This window comes from Actinia tenebrosa, unplaced genomic scaffold, assembly GCF_029948245.1.
Source record: "Actinia tenebrosa isolate PJP-AT-01 unplaced genomic scaffold, QUT_ActTen_1.0 PGA_scaffold6__47_contigs__length_16458017, whole genome shotgun sequence".
In the NCBI taxonomy this organism is placed as follows: domain Eukaryota; kingdom Metazoa; phylum Cnidaria; class Anthozoa; order Actiniaria; family Actiniidae; genus Actinia; species Actinia tenebrosa.
This window is the reverse complement of record NW_028292583.1, coordinates 11449428-11474654: the sequence shown is the minus strand read 5'-3', so window position 1 is coordinate 11474654 and position 25227 is coordinate 11449428. Positions and strand designations below refer to the sequence as shown.

Sequence of the window (25227 nt, the reverse complement as noted above, 5' to 3'; positions counted from 1 at the left end):
TTAATAGTCAAATGGCAAATATAAATTACTTCTGCGCGCAATGGCTAGATTTTGGAAACAAACTTGTCAATACGTATGAAATGCACCTTAGTCCATAATCTAATTATACCTTCACATTCTTGAGTACAGTCCATTTTTGTCTCTTCTTTAGGTCCCACGCAGTCCTGCCCATTATTTTTGGGAGCAGGATTGTCACAAGCCCTTGTTCGTGTTACTTTAGATCCACCACAGATTTGATCACACTCTGACCAGCTGCTCCAAGCGCCCCAGTCACCATTAACTGTAACACACCAGAATAAAAATAACTATGCTAATTGCTTTAAAAGAAATTTAAACTAAAGGTTTGAAGTTACTGGGTTTCAGGAAGTAACTAGATTCCTGGAAATTGCGTCAAGTGAAAAGCAATAAACTCCTCGTAAAGGCATCCAAAAACAATTCCCCTTCCTAAAAGTGGTGTTACAAATGGCGGTTTCTCGTGCAGCTTTTATTGCGAAACAAAGCGTACCTGGTAGTACATTGTTACATGCAGAAATTTTGCTCTTCGATAATGCCTGCATAGGCATGCGTTACACACATAAAAAATCCGTGCAATCTGCAACATTCTTTCATCGCGACTAAACGGGCTGCATCAGAAATTGTGGCGTTGTATATTTATGAATATACTCACCCGAGCACTCTTCCGTTTGTTTATCAAAATTAGCAAACGTCTTGTCGGGTAGAATGCAAATTTTCCCTCCTTCAGAAGGTACAGGATTTGTGCAGGCTCTTGTTCGAACCTTCATGTCTCCACCACACATTCCTGTACCGCATCCACTCCACTCCGACCAATCAGACCAGCCTCCGTCAACTGGTTGCCATGGTAATAGTTTTAAAATACAAAAAGACATTAAATGACAGCCAATAATAAATAAATGATTTACGTATTTCATTTCGATATGCAGATCCAGTGGCGAGCAGGAAGTAATGCGATTTTCCTCTGGAATTACTGTGTTACTAAGCGTGCCTCAATCTTCTCATCGTTTTTTAAAGATAATCCCAACTGAAACTATCAAACCTTTAAAATTTTGTTTATACTGAAACAATCTCACGCGCAATCAATCTATGTCAGGGCACGATTAACTACTAACAGTTATAATTAAAATTCAGAATGTCAGCTTTTGCGGAGGGAGAAAAACGGGAGAGCCCTGAATAAAACCCTTGAATCGAGGGAGACCTAACAACATGTGTTGCCGAGTACAGGAGACGAACCCGAGACCCCAGAGGTGAGAAGTGAAAACGCTACTCCTACGCCACCCTTGATTCCAAAATTGGTAAAAGCATGTTCCTTGTCAATGGACCCTTCTCAAAATTACAGTGGATACGAGGCTAACATGGAAATACAAAAGAAACCTCACTTTTTCTCGATGGAATTTGTGGCATTTCTTTAGCATTTCCATGTTAGCCTCGCAGTCAAGACAATTCTAAGAAGGGTCTATTAGATAATTACGCAATACCTCGTGGTTTGGCGTCCAAATAGCGCTGTAGCTGACCTTCCTTGAATTTGCAACTACATTTAAAGTGGTATACTTGGGTGATTCTGGGCACTGTTTCGGTGGAAATCTCTATCTGAAATACGCACAATAAAAAATAAAAATAAAAAAGATTGTTTTACCATTCTTTTGACCTGTAAGCCAGGCTAAAAATACAAATTGAAACTGATGATAATCCCTGACCACCGTAATATCTGCCTCTTTTCAAAAGTTTTCATTATAAATAGCCAGCTCCATTCAAGAGAGAAACAAAACGACCGGATTCGTACATCGCCTTTCTCCACTGTGGTCTGGGTTTGAGCCCCTGCACGGACTGGATCATATACATGGGAGTCGAGTTTGTTTGATGTGGTGTTCTCTCCCTTGCCACGTGGGGTTCTCCGTGTTTCCTCCCTCCTTAAATATATAGAATGTAGTGGTAGTGCGCGTGGAGCGAACCTCACGGTAGAGCCCCGTGTGGGGAATGGTAATCGTAAAGTTTTAGGAACATTTCAAAGAGGTTATGAGGAAGGAATGAGGGGGAGGGGGATACGTCTTTGTACTACCGTCCTAAACCCGGAGCATTGTTTTGACCCTTAGCTTACTCACTTTGTCAAGGATCCATGATTTTGAAATAATACCCTTGTTGCTTTTCCTGACGCTTATTCTCTGGATTCTGCCAACTGGAGGACCATAGATAGTCACTGATTTTGTGCTGCAAGGAAAATAGAGAATTTTTAGAGTGTTCTTACTAAGAAAAATAAATGAAAACATTACATATATATATATATATCATTTAAAATAGAAACTATATATAATTATCCGCAATTTCAATATTCAAATAATAATAACAATAATGATAATAATAATATTAACAATAATTACATTGTTGAGACCTTTTATAATTACACGACCTAAGAAAGAACTAAAAAAGCAATACCGCTACACTATAACAAAGCCTAGGTTCGTTCCGCTTGTTACCGTGGATTGAAATGACAGAGGGGAAGAAAAAAAGATGCCATCATCATCATCATCATCATCATCATCATCGTAGTAATAATGATAATATTTTAATCGGATGTATACAACGCAAATAAAAACGACAACAGAAATAGTGTCTACTTTTGTATATTGCTAATATTTTGCACGGCTTCTAAGGTTATGAGTTAGAAAAATGAATTTATAAGAAGGCATTCAAAACTTCCTTACCAACCAGCGGAAAAACGACTTCCAAGTTTGACTTCCCCAAACTGACCAGTTTCCCCAGTGATCTGTAAATAGACGCCTGAAGTTGTGCCAGAACCAAGCTTCTCCCCAGAACACACGGTCACCAAATACGGTGTCCCTATATCAGATAACGATTCAAGTAATAAGTTTTAAAAAAATAGTACAAATCTCAATATGTTTGTACTTATCTTCTGAGGATAATTATTATCTATAAAACAAGTGGCATTGACATACCTGCATCTTCCGGCTTACAGTGTTTATATGCTGCGTCAATCTCCGCATCTTGGTAGGGCTTCTCTACGAATCTCATGTTCAGTATTCCACCCAAAAATGGAAAAGTTACTTTATACGATTCATCTGTCAAGCCTCCGATTACAATGTCATCGCCCCAGGGAAGCTTCGCGCCCTTTTTGACGTTCTTTAACTTCAGTGTCTTCTCACCGTTGACAAAGAGGTACGCTCTTCCCTGGGTGGCATCGTACTTGGCGATCACGTGTGTCCAAATTCCTATTATTAGAAGCAGTTATATAGATTAGTCAGAACCGGGGACGCAGAAATGGTGTGGTTGTGGTGAACATTCTGACGACATTTCTAGTGAAAAAGCCTAAAAGTGGTTGGCAAGTTATGATGTAAATACTAAGGTAAAAAGAGTCTTATCCTCAAGGGTATGACACGTGGTCAGAACGGGTACAGAAGGAGTGTTGGGGTGACCATTCTGACAACTCTTCTAGATCTCCTGTAAGAGCCTATTGATGGTTTGCAAGCAAGGTATATGTAAATACTAAGGTAAAAAGAGTCTTTTCCTCAAGAGTGTGATACGTAGTCAAAAATATAAAAAAAAGAGTGCACGCAATATATCCGCGAAATAAAACGAAAGATGTCTTGTCTAAAATGACGTTTGCATGATAACGACATTTGACTCCCAATACCAAAATGCTTCGCGAATTTTCTTTATTTAAATTTGTATTCCCTCATGCCGGAGTATAGTAAGACAATGGGTGCTAATTAATTGAACAAAAGAAAGTGTGCAAGGGAGTCTGGTAGTAGAGGACAATGACGCCATCATGCAAACGTCCTGTTGCAGCTTTCTTGCTGCTATTTTGTACAAAATAGTGATAATATTGGAGCAGAACACTGGGAACAAAAGCAAATACCTCTACGTGTCTTTGTTCGGCTCATGCCTGAGTGAAGTCTTGGCTAATAATTTACAACTAAACAGTTGAACATTTAAATACTTTTAAGCAGTACATGGCTAGAAATTGTTTCACGAATATATAGCGCGCACTCTAACGAATTGGGTAAATCATTTGATTTAAAAAAATAAACAGTGTTTCTTCAAATGCATAAAGTGTATGCTATAAAGTTTTCCCATATATTTACCAGAAGGAATGATATTCTCGGTCTCTATGCTGAAGAGTGTACTTGTTTTGTCTGTATTGACTGTCCACTTCAGACGGCCATTCGGCATGCTTCCCTCAGCGGGTCTCAATTCTAATATCTGTCTACCACCACCAGAAACAGCGGTAGAAAAGATAGTAGCTACTTGATTCACAGTCCGTAGTCGAATCCAAACCAAAAACGTCATGTCTTTTGCAGGAATCTTCGTTAGGGACTTGCTACTGAGTTTAACATGACCACCTTCGAACATTAGTCCCAATCCTGTACAGTCTCCATTGTATTTTGTTGGTGTAACTTTGCCTTCGATCTTGATCATGTTCTGTTGGACCAATGTGTCGCTTAACATGCCGTCGTTCTCTTTCACATCTGTCGAAAATAAATTGGATACGAACTGTGATAGTAACACTTAACACAAAGCGGAACGCCTTAAATACGAACACCGAGAGGACAAGAGAGAGTATCCGAAATTTTAAAACTTCGTGTCGTTTTAAAATGGGTTTCGTATGAGTGGGAAACAATACGGAAAACTCCAACCGTTCCTACGGATCAGTTAACAGGTATTTACGAGTTGTGATTGGATAAAGCGCATGTAAACAATGGGAAGTCATTTCAATGTCACGGTTCCCACCCACATAAAAACTGCTATAAGCCAGGTTCGACTGTAAGTGAGAATCGACACAAACTAAAGGAGCCATAGGAAAACCTTTCTAACTGAGAATGAAATAATCTCGTTATTTACGCACTAAAGGGTCACATGACCTGGCGTTTACTGCATAGAAAGAACTTGTCTTTAATTATTACGGAAAACTATTCATACCTTGCAGCTGATTATTTTGGCTAGTCTTTTCAAACCCATTCCTCTCTTGGGTGACTCTATTGTGAATCACATTGTTGGTTTTCAATGCTGGAGATGTTCCGTTTCGACCACTTATAACTTGGTCGTTTTTTGAAGGAACATTGGAACTGCTATATTTTAGGACGGTTACATGATGGCTAGCGCTTTGAAAACGGATTGGACCGGCACCAATCGCTGGCTGGTGACGTCCCTGGATGTGACGTAATTTGTTGTTCTCTAATTGGTTATTTCCTAGGCTGACATGTAATTTACCAACACCATATTCCAGCAGGTATTTCCCCTGGCTATCAGATGAGCTACCGGGATTTCTAAATCCCGCACTGTTTAAATTCTGATGGCTTTGTTTCGGATATTGGTTTCTGTTTTCCATTCCATAGCCTTGTTGTACATTGTTAAAGTGATATGGTAGGTTGATGCTACTTGGGTGTTGGTTGGCATAGCTACCGTCCAGGGTTTGAACATCATTGGTCACAAACTCGTAACTCTCGGTATGAGGGTACACATCACCTGATGATTGTGAAGTCAGGGGTATCTGTATGCTTGCTGCATTGTCGATGATGCCATATGATACAGGAACATATTGCTTCTTTAGTTTCTTAAGGTGATGTTTGTGATGGGTCTTGGTATCGGCTGTTTAATGAGAAATAACTGAATTTAATGTGTCGAAGAAGTGCATAGAAAGAAAGGAAAAAGGAATAGAAAAGAATGAGAGAGAAGAGAGAAAGAAAGATTGAAAGGAAGGAAGGAAGGAAGGAAGGAAGCAAGCAAGCAAGCAAGCAAGCAAGCAAGCAAGCAAGCAAGCAAGCAAGCAAGCAAGCAAGCAAGCAAGCAAGCAAGCAAGCAAGCAAGCAAGCAAGCAAGCAAGCAAGCAAGCAAGCAAGCAAGCAAGCAAGCAAGCAAGCAAGCAAGCAAGCAAGCAAGCAAGCAAGCAAGCAAGCAAGCAAGCAAGCAAGCAAGCGAGGGAGAGAGGAAGGAAGGAAGGAAGCCGAAGGAAGGAAGGAGAAAAGAAGCAGGGAGGAATGAAGTAGGTCACCATCAAAGCCAGCCAGACTATTTTCAGGCAGGCAGGTGGGCTAAAAGACAGAAAGGCAGAGATTAAAGAGTGACGTGAATAATTAAACAATTAGCAAATATAGTTTTTTCGCTAATTTCAGGATGAAATATAAATCATTGTTCAAAATCATTACGTGCCAGCTGTCAATGCATCTTGCTGTCTTAAATTCCCTCTAATTACACTATCCTGATACTTTAATCAGTACAAGATAATTCACTGCTTTTGTTTTCGTTTAGAAAAAGAGGCCAGTCTGAAACCATCTGAACTGAAGGCAGGCATTTGAGTGGCATAAAAATCGATGTTGAAAAGTCAATGAATAAAACAATTCATCACATGTTTTTTCCACAACGCTACCTTTTTTATAAACATAATTAGTTAAAATGCTTTCAGAAAAGTCATAATTGTTTTATTGCAGGGGTGACCGATGGCTTTTGAATCAAATCGAGATGAATTTCAATTTATATTGAATTGATCGGCTGATTTAGTAAACACGACATTGTTCACGATTCTAGGAAACGTGTTTGATAAGGTTGATGCCAGTTAGCAATTAAAACAAATTTATGTGAGTGTACCAAATGTCTATCAATCATATGAGATATGTGACAAAATTTTGTAAGCATAAGCTGTAGGTGGTAACTAATGATTGTCCACCCAGAGTAATGAAACAAAGAAAATATCGTACCTCTATATGCAAGAACCACTTGAAGAAGCAGCAAGAACAATACACCCTTCATGTTTTGTCAGCTCAAGACATTCGTGAATATGACTGTTTTAATTTCAAGTCCATCACTTGATTTCAAATCTCTTTTTAAATTATTCATTGATTACGATCTTTTAAGTAGGTCTGTAACCACTTTGGCTGATAGGTCTAACGGTGTAGTGGGAGTGGCGAGTCAAGCAGGTTTCCCACACTTTTCACTTTTCTGACTGCTCTATTGCACTGAAGCTATGAAAAATATCTCAATGGGAGGGAACGTTTTCAACTCGAAACCTGCAGCACGAGCCACGATTCTTAGGGAATTTTAGACGGTGTATGAATTCTGAAATTCGCCATTTTAATCAGAGACATCTAAATAGAAGGTTGTTTGGTCAAACGTTTGTAACAAATTCATTTCTTTCTGGTAAAAGAGGTTAAGACTTCAATCTTAAAAGAATGAGCCGATTTATCAGATTTATAAAAAACATTTCCTTGCCTAAAATTTTTAGTGTGAGTTTGATGGAAGAAGGGAAGCCATTCTTGAACCTTCTTGGCCAAAAAAATTGAAACTTTCTTTTTCGAACACGAATTAAGTAGGATAGAAGCTTTTCAGATAAAGATGATAATTCTTCCGCAGATATATTCTGATAATCTGGTTAAAACGTTTGTTTGTTCATGGAGTGAGTACTGAAAAGCTATTTTTTAATTATACTGTAGCAAAAATCTGGAAAGGATTCCCAAAAGACCTTAAATGCATAGATAACATCCAAATTTTCAAGAGACTCTTTAATTACATAAGATCTAAATAGACATTTTAATTTCACGCTTCTGAATTCTCGCATCTATTAGTAGTAGCAGTTTTACATTTAACAACGTTTTATATAAATTTATATATTAAATTTTCGATTACCTTAATTGTTGCTGAAAAGCCTTTTCAAAGGAGCATCAATAAAATGCATGTACGTATGCCCGTGTATTACCCTCAACACCCATAAATGAAATAAAAACGGTTCTTCTATAGATCCTGAACAATCTTCAGCCAAAAACTTAAAACAAGAGTTATTTCTGGAAATATTTAATTAAACAAATGATGCTCTGCTGGTGGAGAGAAGTAAAGCATCGATCTGTAACATTTAGTATACAATCTTTTGGAAATTGTCATTTCAAATGACCTTTTATTCAAAACCTCATGAATTTATAAGCCTTCGTCCAATGCCATTGACCTTACGTACGTCACGTGCATGGACCTTTATACCAAATAAAGTCCTCGATCTTCATGAGTATCCTTAAATAGTATATTATACTTATAGTACTTTAAACCAGTTTCGATATTACTGAGAAAGTCTTAAATTGCTGGAATGCTAAGAAACCCATGCAGGCCGAATAAAGTACGAATAAGTATGAAGTTATTCTGAGCAAATTATAACATTAGAAACAGCTGAAACTCCCTAAAAGGCGTTCACAGGATCTTTTGTTTATTGAGACTAAACATCTCTTGAAACTGAAAACAATGTAACAAAGGCTTGGCTGAGTTCTGAAAACACAGCAAAAAAAAATTTTTTTTTTGCAAAGTACTTCATTTCCTTATGAAAGAACGACAAACGATAAGGGTGAGAAATTGATTTTTTTCACAACAGTTGTTCAGTTGCAGTGCGTGAATTTTAACTCCTTCTTCCCTAGCTATTACTTTTTATTAGTGAGCGCTTTGAGCAATTAGCGGATTTAGTGCTATACATATTATTATTATTATTATTATTATTATTATTATTATTATTATTATTATTATTATTATTATTATTATTATTATTATAGCTAGCTAGCTATAACAGTAGGAAAAGTTAGAATTTAACTTTTATTTTGAATAAGAGGCAAATCATTTGAAATATAGATCAATGAATCCTGACTGCAACCATACAATCAACTTTCAAGTCGTTCATTAAGTATTTATGTTCAATATTTTAGCCTTCTCGCTATAAGATAAACCAGTCAAATTATTTTAAATTCGTCTTAGAATAAGAAATTCTAATTTTAGCTGTATTTTACCTTTGCTTCCATTAACAAAACAATCAACCTATTGGAGCAACATAAATTGCATTCCCAGTTGGTTGGTTAATCAAAGCGTAGGGGTTCTTGTGGCTGACCAGTGATGTTGTGCCATTCAACTGGAATATAAACTCGATTTTAATCAAAGTACGAGCCGCTTTCATCTTTTCATTCCAAACGTAATCGCCACCCCAACGAAACATTTAGAAAATTGGAAATATATATGATCAGTATAGCGATGCCCAAAATTTGCCATAGTGTCTAGTATGTCTCTTAGCTTTTAACTGACCTACATCCGTGAGATAATCTGAATTTTTACACTGTAATCGTTTAATTTGTCGATTTTGGGGCTTCGCAGAATAATAATGAATTAGATATAGAGAAAATTGATGAAGCAGACGGCGGAATAGCGAACTCAGAAAATGTTTTAGAGAAGCTAAGAATTTTTCTTCCATTACTTGGCGTTTGCTTGCCTCTGTCAACATTTTGTAATCTAGCTAGAAGCTGGGACAAAGTAAAGATTTTCAAAGATTTTAAATTTTTTTGAGGCAAGGCATTTTGTTTCGTTTTGTTTTCGCCCCAATAAGTGTCTTAGCCACAGCTTCTGAAACTGCGCTTGCCAGACCATTCTCCAGACAGAGCCAAGCTCCACAAGGATCGCAATCAAGGAAAAATAACTTATCGTCTAATTCTACAAGATTATAAACCCCATAAATAAGTCCAGCTCTTCTATGAAAGCTCAAAAGACCATTCTCGACAACTTCAGGGACTTTACAGGGTTTTCTCGGTAGTGTAGTCGGTTCAGAGTCTTGCTCAACTTTGCCCAAATCACTTTTCGTGCCGGCAGACCTTGTAGCAAATATTACATCCCCAACGATCACTACACGAATGTTATTACCATTAGGGATCATTTCCTGAAAAATTCCTGGGAAAACAGAGATTCTTGAGAACGAAGCCATGGCGTACTCTTTAGATATTTCTTTTGGACGTATTCGTTTGTTTGGTGGTATAAGAAGAGGAGTTAGAGGTTTGGAGACGACTCGTAAAGTAGGCTTAGAGAAAAGGCTTTGAACCGAAGCAGCATCATTGGTGATTTTACTCAAAGGGATCTTCAGCCCACATTCCTGAGCTAGTCGTAGCTGAAAGGCTTTGCTTTTGATTTGTTCAATATTCAAGAGTGGGTTTATCCACACAGCTTCTGAAACAAACTCAGCAAGCGAGAGAATCACATTTTTCCACTCCTCAAGAGCAAAGTCCTTCGTTAGTGTGTCGTACATAGAATCTCCGTCGTAAAATTTCTCTGGCTTCCATCGATACCAAACGCTCTGTACACGATTCGAAGAAACTTGCTCATCTCCTGTAGTGATAACACAACTATATGGTTTGTTATTCTCTAGAGAGATGTCAATATAATGGTCGTTACGAAGAGGATTGAAAAGAACAAATTTGAGATCGTTAGCAAGTAGTTTGACTTTGGTTTCTACAGCATTGATGTGAGGGTCATGATGACTTCCAATGCACAGTGTTACATTTCGTTTCGTATTCAGGTCGTCCATGATGCGATTGTTGGTGGATAGAATAAATCAGTCCTTTACGTACCTATCCTTTACTTTCTCAAGACCGCGTCTGAGAAATGATGCACCTGACAGTTGCATAGCATAGCAGAATGTCAGGCAAGCCCTAGTAATTGACAAAAATGATGATCCGTCTTGGTATTATTCGATATTGCACGTCACGTCATCGTCGCCATGTTTGTCAAGATTTCTACACAATTGGGTGAGAAGGGGGTTGCGTAAATCCAAAAAATATATATCGAGCAAGCACATCACCTACGAAAAAATATCGCGCAACTTCTCCTTTCAGAAAGGAAATATCGATCACCAAAAAAGTGCGCGGTGCAGGGATTGTTTAAAATAAATAGCTATCGGAATTTATTGTCACCGTGTAAATCAGTTTTACATTGGCTTAAAAGACAAAAGACAATAAACTAAACTAAACAATCGTGCAACATAAATTCCTGACCCCCCCCCCCCCCCAATTATCTAATGGTCCATCCCTTTCCATTCACCCTCCGAATCTCACCCACTGAGTATTGAGGGCCGCTACGCAGGCTATCCATCCCTTAATAGCATCCATTATTAATCGCTCCAAGCCACCATGCTTTCGTCTTCTGATTCTCTCGGGAATGCTTACAACCCATCATTTCACCATAGTTAATTTTACATACATATTTTCAGTATTGTTTCTACATGAAGTGAGTAGTTGGATGGTAAAATATTCTTATTTGATTTGAGTGATACATCTTGGAGATATCAAGGTTTATACTTCCAATATGTTAATAACTGTCATGTCATAAGAGGAACAAAAAATATATAACTTTTCTGGGGCAGTAAATATCCTGTATAAAACATATTTGTCTTACTCAGGGTTTATAGAAAGGTTATAGCAAATTTGATTTCCCATTGTAATCGGTGTTTCAATTTATAAATGATGACAATGAACTCAAATGCCTCCAATGATGTCACATTCAGTGGCGGATCAAGGGGGGGTCGAAGGGGTCCACGGAACCCCCCTTGAAGGTTTGATCTTTTAGGTAATAGAAATATGTCTTATATAAATTCTAATAAAAAAATATCAGTAGTTTTGCGTTGGGTCGTGTTATTATAGCTTGGTCCGTTACTAGATAGTAAATTAGGTGATTAGAGCCAATTTTTTTGTCAAACATCGACTAAACAAAAGAGAATTATACACAATTTAAGAAACGAAACCCCCCTTTGAAAAATCCTGGATCCGCCACTGACGATTTTAAGCCAGCTTTGCGTCATTGTTTTGTCAAACTCTCAAGTCTCTACTTTCACAAAGACGCAAAGTACTATGGGGATGTGAAACTAGAGAATAATAAAATTTTCTAAATTTCTCGAAAGGAAATAAAATAAATCATAAACCAAAATTGTTGCCATTGACTAAAGTTAAATTCAATATCAAGTGGAATATGACAAAATAATTCCCCGACATTTTCAAAATTACAGCTTCGCGATGATGGGCGGCCAATACGGTATACTGTATATATTCCGGCAATTATAGCCGCCAATATCTTATATTAGTATAATTTTATACTTGAAAATAGAGTTTCTCGAGCTGTAATTGGTCGAGTGACCAGTGATTCTGAGTGAACAAAAGGTTTTACAAGTCATAAATGATTCATTCACTATGCTTCTGGATTAAATACGAGTCATTTTGCATGGGGCGTTTGCCGGGATTACTATGTAACCCGCTCTAAGATTCGTCGTTATTTCTGTACTGCAAGACCTGTAATGTTGAAGAAACTTCAAGAAATGCCGGTTAAATTGTTACAGACATTACTCATGCTTTACATGCTGAAGGTCAGTGTCTAATACATCTGTTTTGTTAAATACTGCTGACATAGTTTAATTTCGAATGGAGGAAACAAAGTCACAGATAAGACGACTTACAAAACAAATACAATTATGTCATAAACTCAATGCTAATTTATTTGAATTTATTGAACTTGTCCATAAAATTCCTCAGTTTTGCACTCCTGTGCCAGTCTTATTTGTTTTGAACAAATGAAAGTTGGTTTTATTTAGTTCAATTAAGAACTTTTTTATCTAAGGTTTGGCCGAAGTATGTAACTAAAATTAACTCTTTGCAGTAAGATATAACGATTACGGCTTAGGTTTTTTAGACAGAAAAGTTCTTGGAAAGATTATTATTTTCTTCCTTTTTTTATTTTTTCCTCTTTTTTTATTTTTTTATTTCTTATTTTATTTCATTTTTATTTTTTTATTTCTTATTCATTTATTTTTCTTTCTCACTCATTAAACATAAAGCAACTACGTTTTTGCTTATGAGCTAATGTCAGCATAGTTCAAACTAAAAAAAAACTAATTATGTAGAACATAGAATATGCCTGAGTAACTAATAAGAAAAATTGTCGATAAAGTTTCTCGTCCTTTTCTTCTGTCCTATTAGTGATAGTAACTCCACTTCAGTAAATATCCCTGGCTGTTGACTCGATAGTTTATACTTTTTCAACAGCCATACACACTAAACTTGATCTCGCTTTGTAAATATTTATTCTGTATTTTTCATAACTGTTCAACTCTATTCAATTATTCCTATATTTTTGTATTGTAATTTTTGTGTGTGAAATAAACTTGACTTGACTTGACTCCCTGAAATATCTTCTTTTTTATACAAAACATGGAACATGTTTGCAGATAATTTTTTCTCGTTCTGTTTCAAAAACTCTTTTTCATTCCTTTTCGTGATACTAACTCCATATTTTTTATCTAACACAGCAACTGATCGTTGTGAGGGCAACAGATGAAGGTATGTATATCAATATTTCTTATTATCAGATTGATCCTATTATTTATATAGCACCTGCTCGGTGAGGTAAATAGGTAGGAATAACAAGGCGTTTTAGATGCATTGTTGTTCAGGAGGCTCTCTTTTTTCATATGAAGCAATTAGATAGAACTACTAAATATGCTTTCGCTTTCCTCACAGCTTTTCCAACAATTTACTTCAGAGTCTGATAAAGTAAACTTTTTTCTACGTGGTTTTCCACATTTAACTTTTAAGCAAAATCAAAAACTGTTCTTGAGTGTCCAACAATATTTGATAGACACCAAAAGATTTGTATAGAGTAAAGAACGCTTAATTTAATTATTTTGTAGATATATTTTCCTTTCCATTGTACTTTTTCTATATATATATATATATATATATATATATATATATATGGGGGTTTTTTCTCTTGCTAATACGTTAAACTCATTTTTCTTTTTCCTAAAAACTCCAAAAACACTGTGATTATGTTTTGTGTAATCTCTCACGATGAGCTTAGCTCTTAGAGAGAACACAGAGAGTTAATATGTTTAAATTAAAAAAATAAATTAAATTAAAAAAAGATAGAACTTGTTTGCACTAGTAAAACAGTTTTTTAGACCGGCTACGATTTGCATTAGTTTTCCTTCAAGAGAATATACTTAATATTCTCTTGTTTTCCTCATAATATTGTGGTTGTGTGTTTGTGGAATTAAAATACTTCCTAATATAAATACGGCGGCTTATATACATACTTTGTATTTTGATTTATGGTTGATACTCTTATAAAACAATGAAGATTAATGTATGTTTTAAACTGATCTCGCTGAAGGTTTTAGGAATGCTTTCTCTTCATGAGAAAAGGAAGGCCTTTTCTCTTTGGTAAATAAAAAAGCGGACATTTTGGTTCTTTACAGGAAACGCAAAGTACAAAAGAAATAGAATCACAATGGAAAACCAGTAGCGCGGATCCTGTTTTATTATTATTATTATTATGGCAAGTTTTATTTGTCTGTATATATCATGTTTACATTGACCAGCGGACTAAGTCTAGGCTGGTTAAGTTCATCATTTTTTTTCAATCCTTTCTTCAGCTTATGCATATTCATAGAACTTCTTGACTATATTAACGTTCTGGCTTAAAATCCATTTCTGACATCGTTCTATAAGAAAGTTCACTTCCCTGTCTGTATTTGTAATTGTTCTTAGGTCTTTTCTTAGCTGTTCGTGATGTCCTGCGAGAAAGTCAAACACTATGTTAATCTGATTTACACTTGAGCTTTTGCACTCTTTTTTGATGCCTGCATGTAGTTCCGTGTATTTTTCTTGTTTTTCAACAGTTCTCTCCGCAATCTTACAATATTATTATTATTATTATCATTATTATTATCATTATTATTATTATTATCATTATTATTATTGTTGTTGTTGTTGTTATTATTATTAGAGCTTATTTTGACATGTTTTGACTTAACATCCGCTAGTTGCCCCTCAGTCAACCGCTTGTTTGCCCCCCACGAGTCAAATCCAAAAAAGCCACGTGATTGATAGTAAGCAATTTGACCCTTTTTTTTTCTTTTAGATTGTAATGAGATACTCAGCACAAAATCTTATAAATTTAACGTGTCCTCGACAACATCCAGATACCCTCCACAAAGCTACGGTCCAAATCAAGCAAGCCTCTATAACACGCATGCCTGGTGTGCAGCTGTTTCTAACGCTGACCAGTACCTTCAGATAGACTTGGGGCTCGTAATGATGATCAAGTCGATTGCAATTCAAGGAAACCCGGATGATGATGAGTTTGTAAAAAGCTTTAGTTTATCATATTCAGTAATCGAAGGCCATTGGTTAACTTACTTAGAGGAAGGAGTAAAGAGAATTGTGAGTTTCAATCTGGCAGGAACATCTTGAAAACTGAAAGTCTGATCGAGAGCGTAAATTTTGAAGGCGTATTTTAGTTTAAAAAAGCCAAATGATTTCATTATCGCTATCACTATCACTATCGCTATCGCTATCACTATCGCTATCGCTATCGCTATCGCTATCGCTATCGCTATCGCTATCGCTATCGCTATCGCTATCGCTATCGCTATCGCTATCGCTATCGCTATCGCTATCGCTATCGCTATCGCTATCGCTATCGCTATCGCTATCGCTATCGCTATCACTATCACTATCGCTATCGCTATCACTATCACTATCACTATCACTAATACTAACGCTTACACTATCACTATCACTATAACGCAATATCATTATCATTAACATTATCATCATGAAAGTTGCATTCTTTCTCGCCCTCGAACCGTGAATTTAGGCAGCTTTTACAAGAAAATTATCCGGCTGTAAAACACAACTAATAGGAAAAAAAATTGCAAAAAGGGTGCTGCCAGGGAAGAACTGAATCCTCACATACTAGCAGTGTAATAACCTCCATATATTATTTCATGCCAGTTTGAAGGTAACTCGAACCGTGGAGAGGTTGCTACGCAGAAACTGAAGATAATTACCGCTGCCCGATATGTTCGCATCATCCCCGAGACATGGTACAATCACGTGTGCATTAGAGCTGAATTGTACGGATGTGATGCAGGTGAGACTTCCTTTTTTATGACCAATTTGGTCCTTATACGACCTCGTTGCCAGGGCCTTCTCTTCTCGCTTTTTTCCAAGCGCTGCCAAGGGAGAAGAAAAGGCCCTGGAAACGAGGTTGGATCCTTATAGAGCTTTTAATAAGTTGTGACGTATTTCCGATTCTAAATGTCTACCCTCTCAAAAAAAAAAAGCGAAAATATTCTCAATGATTTAACTTCCAAATGAAACAATTAAGACTTTGGACAAAAAATCCGGACATGAAAATAATCTAATAAATGTAAAAAGAAATCTTTAAAGCTCTATAACCTGATGCACAAATATACGTTAAGGAAAAACGATATCTTCCTCTGTAACGTTTAAGGGCAGGGCTCGAAATAGGAAACAATTTTGTCTGCCACTTTATTATCAATTTGGCAGTTCATCGTCATTTTTGCCTACCCAACCTGAAAATTTGACCAACCATTTGGCCACTGGAATGCTGCTATTTCGAGCCCGACAAGCTAGGGTTTGAACCGATTCCAAGGATTTTTATGAGTATTCAGAATATGCCAAATTCCGATTTTAAGGCGCATTACAAGAGTTTCAATCAGTGATATTTTGCCACATTTTTCAGTGTTAATCATGATCAGTTCTTGTACCAAGGGCCCATCAAAGTTTCATTTATAAAGTGACATCTGCAATTTTTTTAAAAGTGGCAGTCAAGGTCTTCTATCAGAATATACGTTTTTCAAGGGTTTAGTCAAGTGCCCATGAAAATAGATTTCAATTGCAGCACTTTTTAGGGAGTTTAAAGGACTAGCGTAGTACGAACCCTGAGTTTAAGTACAGGCACACCACTAAGCATTAGCAACCTTCTATTGATCACTCTTATGATAAAACAGGGCGGTTTGAGTGATGTATTACGGATTATCTTACCTTATTTCCAGATCCTCTTCTCCCGCTTGGAATGATGAGTGGTGACATCCCAAATAATGCCATAACAGCTTCATCAAGTGCTGGCCATCACCCAACCGGGTATGGTCGCTTACAATGGACCAAATATGCGGGATACCAGGCTTGGGCGTCTACTGTGCCCCCCGGCCCCAATCAATGGCTCCAGATTGACTTAGGTCAAATGAAGTTTGTGACCGCCATCGCTACACAAGGAAGACACATGTCGCACAACCAGTGGGTAACTAGTTATTCGTTTTCGTACAGCAACGATAACACTCTGTGGACTGAATATAAAGAAAACGGAGTTAAAAAGGTATGATGCTGATAATTGTGTACTAGGTAGTATAGTTTAAGATTTTTCAAATCTTAAGACAAAAAGGAAATACAGTGTTCCAGGTTCTATTATCACCGTTGTTGATAAGATAATAATGATAATGATTTATGATTTATATAGTGCCCTTTCTATATGGATATAATCAAAAGCGCTTTACAATGAGTTGTGACTTAATTTCATATCGCTTTTTATGCAATTTACAATCATGAGAGGTGGTTAGTATAAGGTGTAGACACAAGGGTGGTCACTGCAAGGTTTTCTTTTCTAGTCCGCAGTATACCTTGACGTCCCTTCGATTTTAGTTTAGGGGAAGCACGGGTGGCGTAGCGGTGTGAGCGCTCGCCTCTCATCAATGCGACCCGAGTGAGTCCCGCCGGGTTCGGTGTTGTATATGAGTAGAGTTGTTTGTTGGTTCTCTCCTGTGCTTCGAGGGTTTTCCGGGTTCTCTGGTTTTCCTCCCTCCGCAAAAATCATCTCCTAAATTCCAATTCGATCATGGAATGAGGGCCACAGGTTTCATCATTGATATTCTATCCGTCGACATCGTGATTTTAGGAGCCCGGGTGGGGGGAGTTTCATTGTCTTGTCATTTTCTCGTCCTAGGTGTTCGCTGGAAACATAGATAAAGAAACTGTAGTGCGTCATGTGTTGTCATCTATAATCTACGCACGCTTTGTTAGATTTGATACTATCACATGGAATAACCACATCTCAATGAGGGTCGAGGTATACTCATTCCGGCGAGGTGAGTATAGGCACCCAAGAGATAAACTATCCGGCTTGTGGATGGAAATGATAACTGCACTGTTGGTGAACGGGGTCTTGAATATCTCACGTTTTACGTCATCCTTCATATATCTTATATTTTACTTAAGTCAATGTTTATACAGGAACATCCAGTTTAGCAAGGCCTAGCCTTAACTGATGGAATCAGGGCACGACTAATTCACACACCAAATTGAGATTTAGCGTGTCATGTTTTCAGGCGTAGGGAGTAAACCCCTTGAATTAAGGGAGAGACCTAACATACTCTACTTAGATCTGATGCCGAGGCTTGGAATCGAACCCTAGGACCCCAGAGGCGAGCACTGCACTGATACAGTCTTTGGCTTTCCGGGTTTACTTGCTGTCATATTATAGCCATAATAATTTTTTTAGTTCATAATGTGAAGGCACAAAACACTTTCCAGCCTCCTTAATCTAAGCAAGTCATTTCATTTTAGCCCCGCTCCAAAACTTTGTAAGCCCTTTTGCATTTCTCATCCCGTTATAAACAGCATTAGTATAGGCTAAATTGAAAACCAGCATTAATACTTAGTTTGTTCGCCAACTCTAAATAGGATTATTACTATATATGCTCTCCCCTACCCACCCCAACAAAATAATTGGTGGCTTATCACACCTATTTTGGCTCAGATTCACCTGCTGCCCTTGGAATGGAAAGCGAAGAAATACCAAACAACCAAATAACGGCATCGACCCAATACAACGCCGCTGTGCCGCCACGTGCAGGAAGACTAAACTATCAACTTCTGGGAACATGCTGGTCACCTAGAGTCCTTGGTGCCGGCCAGTGGCTTAAAGTCGGCTTTGGTCACACAATGCTTGTCACGGGTATTGTCACGACAGGAAGAGGAAATGGCATCGAAAGATGGGTGACTTCATACCAGGTACACTTATCATATTGCAAAAAAACCTTTACAAACCTTTTTTTAATTATTTTTATAAATTATAATTTACTTTGTTATAAAATGTATAGTACTCCTACCAATAATAATAATATTAATTATTGTATTAATAGGAATTTCAATATTAACATTTGAGTTTTTTCTAAAAATAAAATTTTTAATATCAAATTTTTTAATATTTTCCATATTCCGAAATTTTTTTATTTTCTTAATTTTTTTAATTTCCCAATTTTTAAATATTGAACTATGCAGAACACTCAGTGTTTTAATTCTCTTGGTTACAGATATCTTACAGTCTTGATGACACAAGTTGGACATTCTACAAGGATACTGGATCATCTGTTGTCAAGGTAACCAAATTATGAAAATTATGTGAAGAAGATCAAGTGACAGTTTCGCATTAAAAAAGCTAAAATTTGGAAGTAGCAATAGTAGCAACACAGTTTAATGCATGATGGATATGTTTGACTAGAAAATGTTATTTCTCTCTCATGATTGGCTCATATCATATGATGAGCAAAATAGTGCAATTATTGCTCAAATTAATTTTAACCAATCAGATTGTAGAATTAAGCAATGATTTACAAAATGGATATAACTAAAATCCTCTAATCGATTTACACAATTTTAATAGACTTTCCAGGCAAATACAGATGATATTGGGTATGTGACAAGGATATTTGACAGAGATATCACAGCTCGATATATCAGAATACATCCCGAGACATATATTCCAGCAAATGAGCTGCTAGGTATGAGGGCAGAAGTATTGGGACGTCGAAAAGGTACCAGAAAATTATAAAAATATATTTATTTACATTTTATCTATTAGCTAGGAAAGTGAAGTATAAAATATTTTATTATTTTTCACCAGCTGAAAGGAGCTCAGGGGAAAAGGGGGAAATTATATCAATATGAAACAAAATTGATTGCCTTCAAAAATTTAGCAATAATCAATTAACAATTAATCTTAATGTTTTGAGGGTTGCGGCATTTTTGTGTTTCTGTGTATATATGTATATATTATACTTAATTTTCTCCTTTCTTATATTTATACAGTACTTTTAGGTTCTTAATCGCAGATTTTAGTATAGATTTTATTAAGATTTTCATAGATTTTATATTGCTGATCACCAGTTCATACCAGCTGTTCTATCGTGTCCAGCTGATCGTTTTTTTTTTTAAATCATGGTAAAGAAAGATATTATCATTATTAATATTATTATTATTATTATCAATTTTAACTAATTATTAATCAATGAAATTATTCAAATACTTAATCTATAATATATATTTTTTAGTTAAAGTTTTGACATGTCTGTATGTTTTCTTATTTTCTTATTATTTATTTTATTATTATTATTAATTTTATTATTAGGACCTCTTGGTAGCCCTGTATTCAAAAATCAGGTTACCAGTCCTCATGTTTTTGCGCTCAAAAACCAAGATGTTACACTACAGTGTGAAGCAGTTGGTTCTCTGCTTATTACTATCACATGGTCCTTCAAAGGAAGCATAATTCAAACAAGAACCACAAACACTAACCTTAATCTCCAAGCAGTGACACCAAGTCAAGAAGGATTCTATACTTAAACTGCCACAAATGCTTTAGGATCAAGTAACAAAACAGTGCATCTGAAATTGAGAAGTAGGTATTAAAGATTTCACTCTAACAACTGTTACAGTAACAGTAATTAAATCATAATAATTAGAAGGATAAGAATATAAAAAAAATATTTGATTTTTTGATTTGTGTACATGGAAATTTTATACTGTATGGCTGCATTGCCCATATTTTCTTATTTAAATTGATGTTCAAATTTTATGATAATAATAGTATTGATAATGATATTAATTTATTTTCCAGAGGGTTAACAATGACAATTTTTTATTTGGCACCTTTACATGACAAAACAGATTATACAATAAAAAATATAATTCCTTATGTAAAGCTGCGAGCTAATAGGATTAACCAATACAGTCTATACTAAGCTAGTTTAGATAACACAAAATCTATATATGTTGGGTTTGTGGGTTTGAATCTAATCTGATGATCTGGGGCTCACATTTTTTCAGAACTCCTTATGGGGTTTTCATCAATAATTGATGATTATTAACACCTCCATAAGAGGATAGGACAATATTGATCACATTCCTTTGTCATCAATATTCCCCTTCACAGTTCCCTGCACCATCTTGAAAGGTAGCCATGCCTTTGTATTGAAGCAAGACGAACAGTGATGAGCTTGCAATGATAGAGACCATTTTTAACACCTAAGCAGGCAATTATTCACATGTCTCTAGTTTCTGTTTGTATCACTTTGATGCAAAGGCACTGCTACCTTTCAAGACGACACAGGGAACTGTGAAGAAGGGGACTATGTTAGTTTCTAATTTATTTTATTCTGGTTCTAGCAATAATACTGTAATAATAAAAGAAAAATGTAGCACAGCTTAACATCATAATAATTATATCCTGTATTTTGTAATCCACAGATACCTTGGAAATTTGTACAAAGTATAAAACTCTGTTTGATGACTCCCGCCTTACATCCAAGATTACATCCAATCCTTCCAGCGATAACCTCAACATCTCTGAGACTGACTGGTATCTGTTTTATGGCAGCAACAGTAACCATCGTATTCCCAATAGATGTATTGCACAAAACCACTGTGGTGCTACTGCTCCAGGCTATATGGAAGGAGAGTTACCAGCTGTGAGTGATGGGGTTGTCAAGAGAAAAGTCTGTTTCCATAGCAATGGCAACTGTTGCCACTTCAGTGTCTATATTTATGTGCGCAACTGCTATATGTTTTACATATACCAGCTTAAGAAACTCGACCTGTCTTGGAACGCCAGATACTGTGTGGAGAGAAATTCCAATGGTAAGAAAATGTATTTACAGATTCATATTTAGTACATAATTCATATAATTTATAGTTCCTTTTTTTGCCTCTAGAAAATCCAAAACGAATGTTTCAAGCAAGTCCCAAACACCTTGTACTGCATCACCACATCAGCCAACAGCTCTTCTCAGTAACTGATGATCTGTCTTGTATGGGGTCTTGTTTAATAGATCCCAATTGCCAGTCGTTCAACTTCAATGCTAAACTTACTGCATGTGAACTGAACAACGCAACATCAGAGGAATTCCCACAACACATGAAATATAAATCCGGGTTTTTTTACTTTTTTGAAATAAAGATTTAAATTCTTAAGAAACCTCGTCTCAAAGAAATCTCGTTTTGGGGTTTATTGCCTTTGCCAGACCTTCTAGAAGCACGAAAGCATGGTAGACTATATTAAAATAAGACTTCAAATTTGACTTCACTCAGTTGATAAACCATTGCAATTTTATGCACTCGTACGGGTCTCAGGTTTAATAGCAAAAATAATTTTTTGCTCGCTATTGTTTTGAATTTCGTTAAATTCCAATTGACTGATGGCACTCATGTAATGGTACGATTTTTCAAATAAAAGAAAAACAAAAAATTCGGCTTACCTTCACTATGACATTTGCAGTTTGCCGTCATTTTCTGTATTTAACGTGTGTCTGCTGGACAATATATCGCGGTCTCACGTCGCATTATATTTGTCAAAAATCAAAAATGCCCTAACTTGATTTATAAGCCTTTTCATAGTTTAAGAATCGATTCCACTGTGCATGCGATTTTATCCCGAATTTCTCACCTTCTTTTGTTTAATTAAGAACAAAAGAAGGTTTAGACAAAAGAAGGCATCTCTTTACGCGTGTAAATGAACACAAAACGCCTACGAAGCTCTGCTCTCAATTCACTGATCCAAACGCGTGTAAATGGCGTCAACGTGATTGATTGACGGTAGTCTATTGCAAACTACACGACTCGATTTGTGTCTGGGGTGGCCGTGTAGTAATGAAAAAACGGCGGTAAGCTCTTATTGGGGGGGGGAGTGCACGTGCATCATGTGCTCCCCCCTGGTTACGGCCCTGCTTGAGTAAATAATTAAAACTTTAACACAACGAAAACTAATGGTTACCATTATTCAAGGTAGTACTGTACAGATTACAGTGGTTAGGGTTTGACAAAATTTAATTATCCTTAGTGCCCTTATTCCATAGATTGCTAACAGAAGACTGAAGCGAAATGGCGAAACTTGGCGGAGTGATATAAGTTGTGACAGTTATGTCGCCGTAATGGCAATGTTATTGTGAACAGATATTTATGCAGCACACAACTCCCGTATTATTGAATTTAAAACTGCTGCCTGTTATTTTTCTTTATTTATAAATCATTTGTTTCATAGATAAAGTCAGTTTCCATTTCCAACAAGCAACAAAGATAATCATGATTGTTTTGGAGTAAGAATCTTTCCAAGTCATTCCATATAGTTCGAATCTGTTTCTTGCTTACCTCAACGATAAAATAAGAACATTTAGTCAACAACATCGTTTCGCCGTTAAATGACTCGTTCATAAAATTAATTTTCATTAATTTATGGGCTGAGGCAAGAGACCATGGTCTCTTGGCTTTGCAAACAAAGAAATCACTATAGCGTTAAGGAGCTATGTAGTTGCGAAATGTGATCTTAGTTAGCCGCTCATAAAACTTCAGCAACTTATGCTTTGAATTCACCAAGAATCATTATAGTTTGAGAAATATAAAGTGACGTTTTAGGTTTAAACTTGTGTTGGTTTAAGATTAATCAAAGCGTTGCTTAGCCGTGCAAGAAGGAAAACGTCAAGGTTAAGTTCATGGAAAAATACTTTTAAGCATAAACAAAAACTCGTTTTTGCGCTGGTTTTGGTGTTTGACAATCAGGAAGTACAGGATCTATTGAGAGATATGCAAAGTATTTAGTTTAAATTGAGTCTCCTCCGCAGGCATCAGCGTGTCCTTCATAGGATAGGAAAAATTCTAGAGATCCAGCTTGCTTTATTATTGATATTCCATCCTATACAATATGGCAATTTTGGACAATCATTGAATTTTTTAACTTTTTTTTTTGAAGGCCTTTTAAGGTTTATTATTGGTAAACTCAGCTATGAAATACCAATATTGGTTCAGTTGTATATTGGTATATTGGTATATTGGTAAATCATGAAGCATGAAGAGGCATCTCTTATTGGATATTTATTGGCTCACAATTGGTGAATCTCCAAGCACGATCAGGCATCATTTGGGTACTTAGTCACTTAGTTTGAAACGAGTTCCACTAAGATTGTTTTTCAACGAGCGAAAAATAACTTTGATTAAAATCAGTCGGCCGAAAAGGTATTTTACTGAACTGAACAACAATGGGCAAACCTGACTAAGCTGTTTCCAAGCCTGATTTCTCTGTACACGTGTTGTTGTTTGGATTTGATTTGTCTTTGAAATGATTCTGACCTTTGAGTACAAATACGAACAGACTGATCATTTAGACCTTCCGGAGAGTTCCGTTCACTTTTGGTCCAAGATAATAAGCACACGTCCGGCAGGAAGTAGGGAGGTTTCATGAAAGAAACCTGTCTGACAAAAAAGAGACCCTTTGCACATCACGTAATCGTGGCAGCCATGACAGGAGACAGGAACAATTGAATCTGCTGTAGTCTAATTATTTATCATTCTGATTATTTTCTCTTATTGTCAGTTGCTGACGCAGCGAGTGGGGGCCGAAGCGAGCGAGCAAGGAAATCTTATTCGTGTAAGATCGTTAAAGTTTGCCTTTGACAAAACGAACCACAATCCATGCCTTTGGCATAACAAACACAATGCAGTAAAATACGCAATAATATATATATATATATATGAGATCTATACTAATATATAAATAATAGATATATACAATGTTATTGAAACGAGAGCAAAGTCGAGTGGTGTATTAAGTAAATTTATCATCACAAAAAAAGTTTGCGTCGTGGCTTTGAACATCTTTCAGAAGCATGAGATTGCATAGACTAATGTTACAAGAAATGTTTTCTCATAAGCGATATTTGAACAAAGAAACTGAAATTGAATACTCATCTGTTCTATTCTTGGTTATGACAGTAAATTCTGTAGAGCAGAAATTAATCCAATGCATAATCCGTCTCGTACCCAGAGACGACAATGTTCTATCAATCAGGGACAGGTTCGAGCATGCGCAGTGCTGGAGATAGCCACACCTCAGCTCTGAGTGGATCACGGTATTACGTTTAGCAGCATGAGATCACGGTGACAAGTCTGTCAAGTATTTGCCGCTAACAGTGACGTACAAGCTTCTAGGTCAAGGAAAACTAGTATAGAACTCCATAAAAACACATTTAATGTCTCTATAATGTGTCAGAACAGAATATAGATCTTGGAACTCTTAGGTTTGGTAACTCTATACCCAATATATCGTGACAGTTTTTAGGTATCTGCAGTGAAACGGCCAAAAGGTCAAATGCAGAATAACGAGGACGATGAAATTTTAAAGACATGACGGAAACTGAAAAATCCAGATGGGTAAAAATGTGGGTTTTTCATGTCCATTAGTAGAGTATATGTATAAAATATATATATATTATAATAGTACTAGGGTTATTGATAGCAGTAA

The 25227-nt window shown here is 36.4% G+C and overlaps 3 protein-coding genes across 3 annotated transcripts in view; 1 reads left to right on the top strand and 2 right to left on the bottom strand.

The window, feature by feature from the left end:
• The window catches only part of LOC116297595 (uncharacterized), a 31889-nt gene extending 15107 nt beyond the window's left edge, over window positions 1-16782 (bottom strand). The window contains exons 1-9 of the mRNA XM_031705856.2: window positions 16650-16782; window positions 4951-5619; window positions 4116-4499; window positions 2970-3242; window positions 2718-2853; window positions 2118-2223; window positions 1494-1605; window positions 668-847; window positions 110-280 (exon numbers count right to left, since the gene is read on the bottom strand). Coding sequence (XP_031561716.2) covers window positions 110-280; window positions 668-847; window positions 1494-1605; window positions 2118-2223; window positions 2718-2853; window positions 2970-3242; window positions 4116-4499; window positions 4951-5359 — 1771 coding nt within the window. The 5' untranslated portion in view covers window positions 5360-5619; window positions 16650-16782. The remainder of the gene's footprint in view (window positions 1-109; window positions 281-667; window positions 848-1493; window positions 1606-2117; window positions 2224-2717; window positions 2854-2969; window positions 3243-4115; window positions 4500-4950; window positions 5620-16649) is intronic.
• Window positions 8566-10673, bottom strand: LOC116297599 (uncharacterized). The gene has a single exon (XM_031705859.2). It carries the CDS (start codon window positions 10337-10339, stop codon window positions 9317-9319), a length of 1023 nt encoding a protein of 340 aa, XP_031561719.1. The 5' UTR covers window positions 10340-10673; the 3' UTR covers window positions 8566-9316.
• Window positions 12028-21900, top strand: LOC116297598 (uncharacterized). Its single transcript, XM_089039385.1, has 12 exons — window positions 12028-12166; window positions 13106-13136; window positions 14719-15020; window positions 15594-15732; window positions 16661-16980; window positions 17605-17746; window positions 18418-18671; window positions 18974-19039; window positions 19324-19474; window positions 20068-20277; window positions 21186-21575; window positions 21650-21900. Exons 1-12 carry the CDS (start codon window positions 12098-12100, stop codon window positions 21898-21900), a joined length of 2325 nt encoding a protein of 774 aa, XP_088895511.1. The 5' UTR covers window positions 12028-12097.
• Window positions 21901-25227: the final 3327 nt, after the last annotated feature.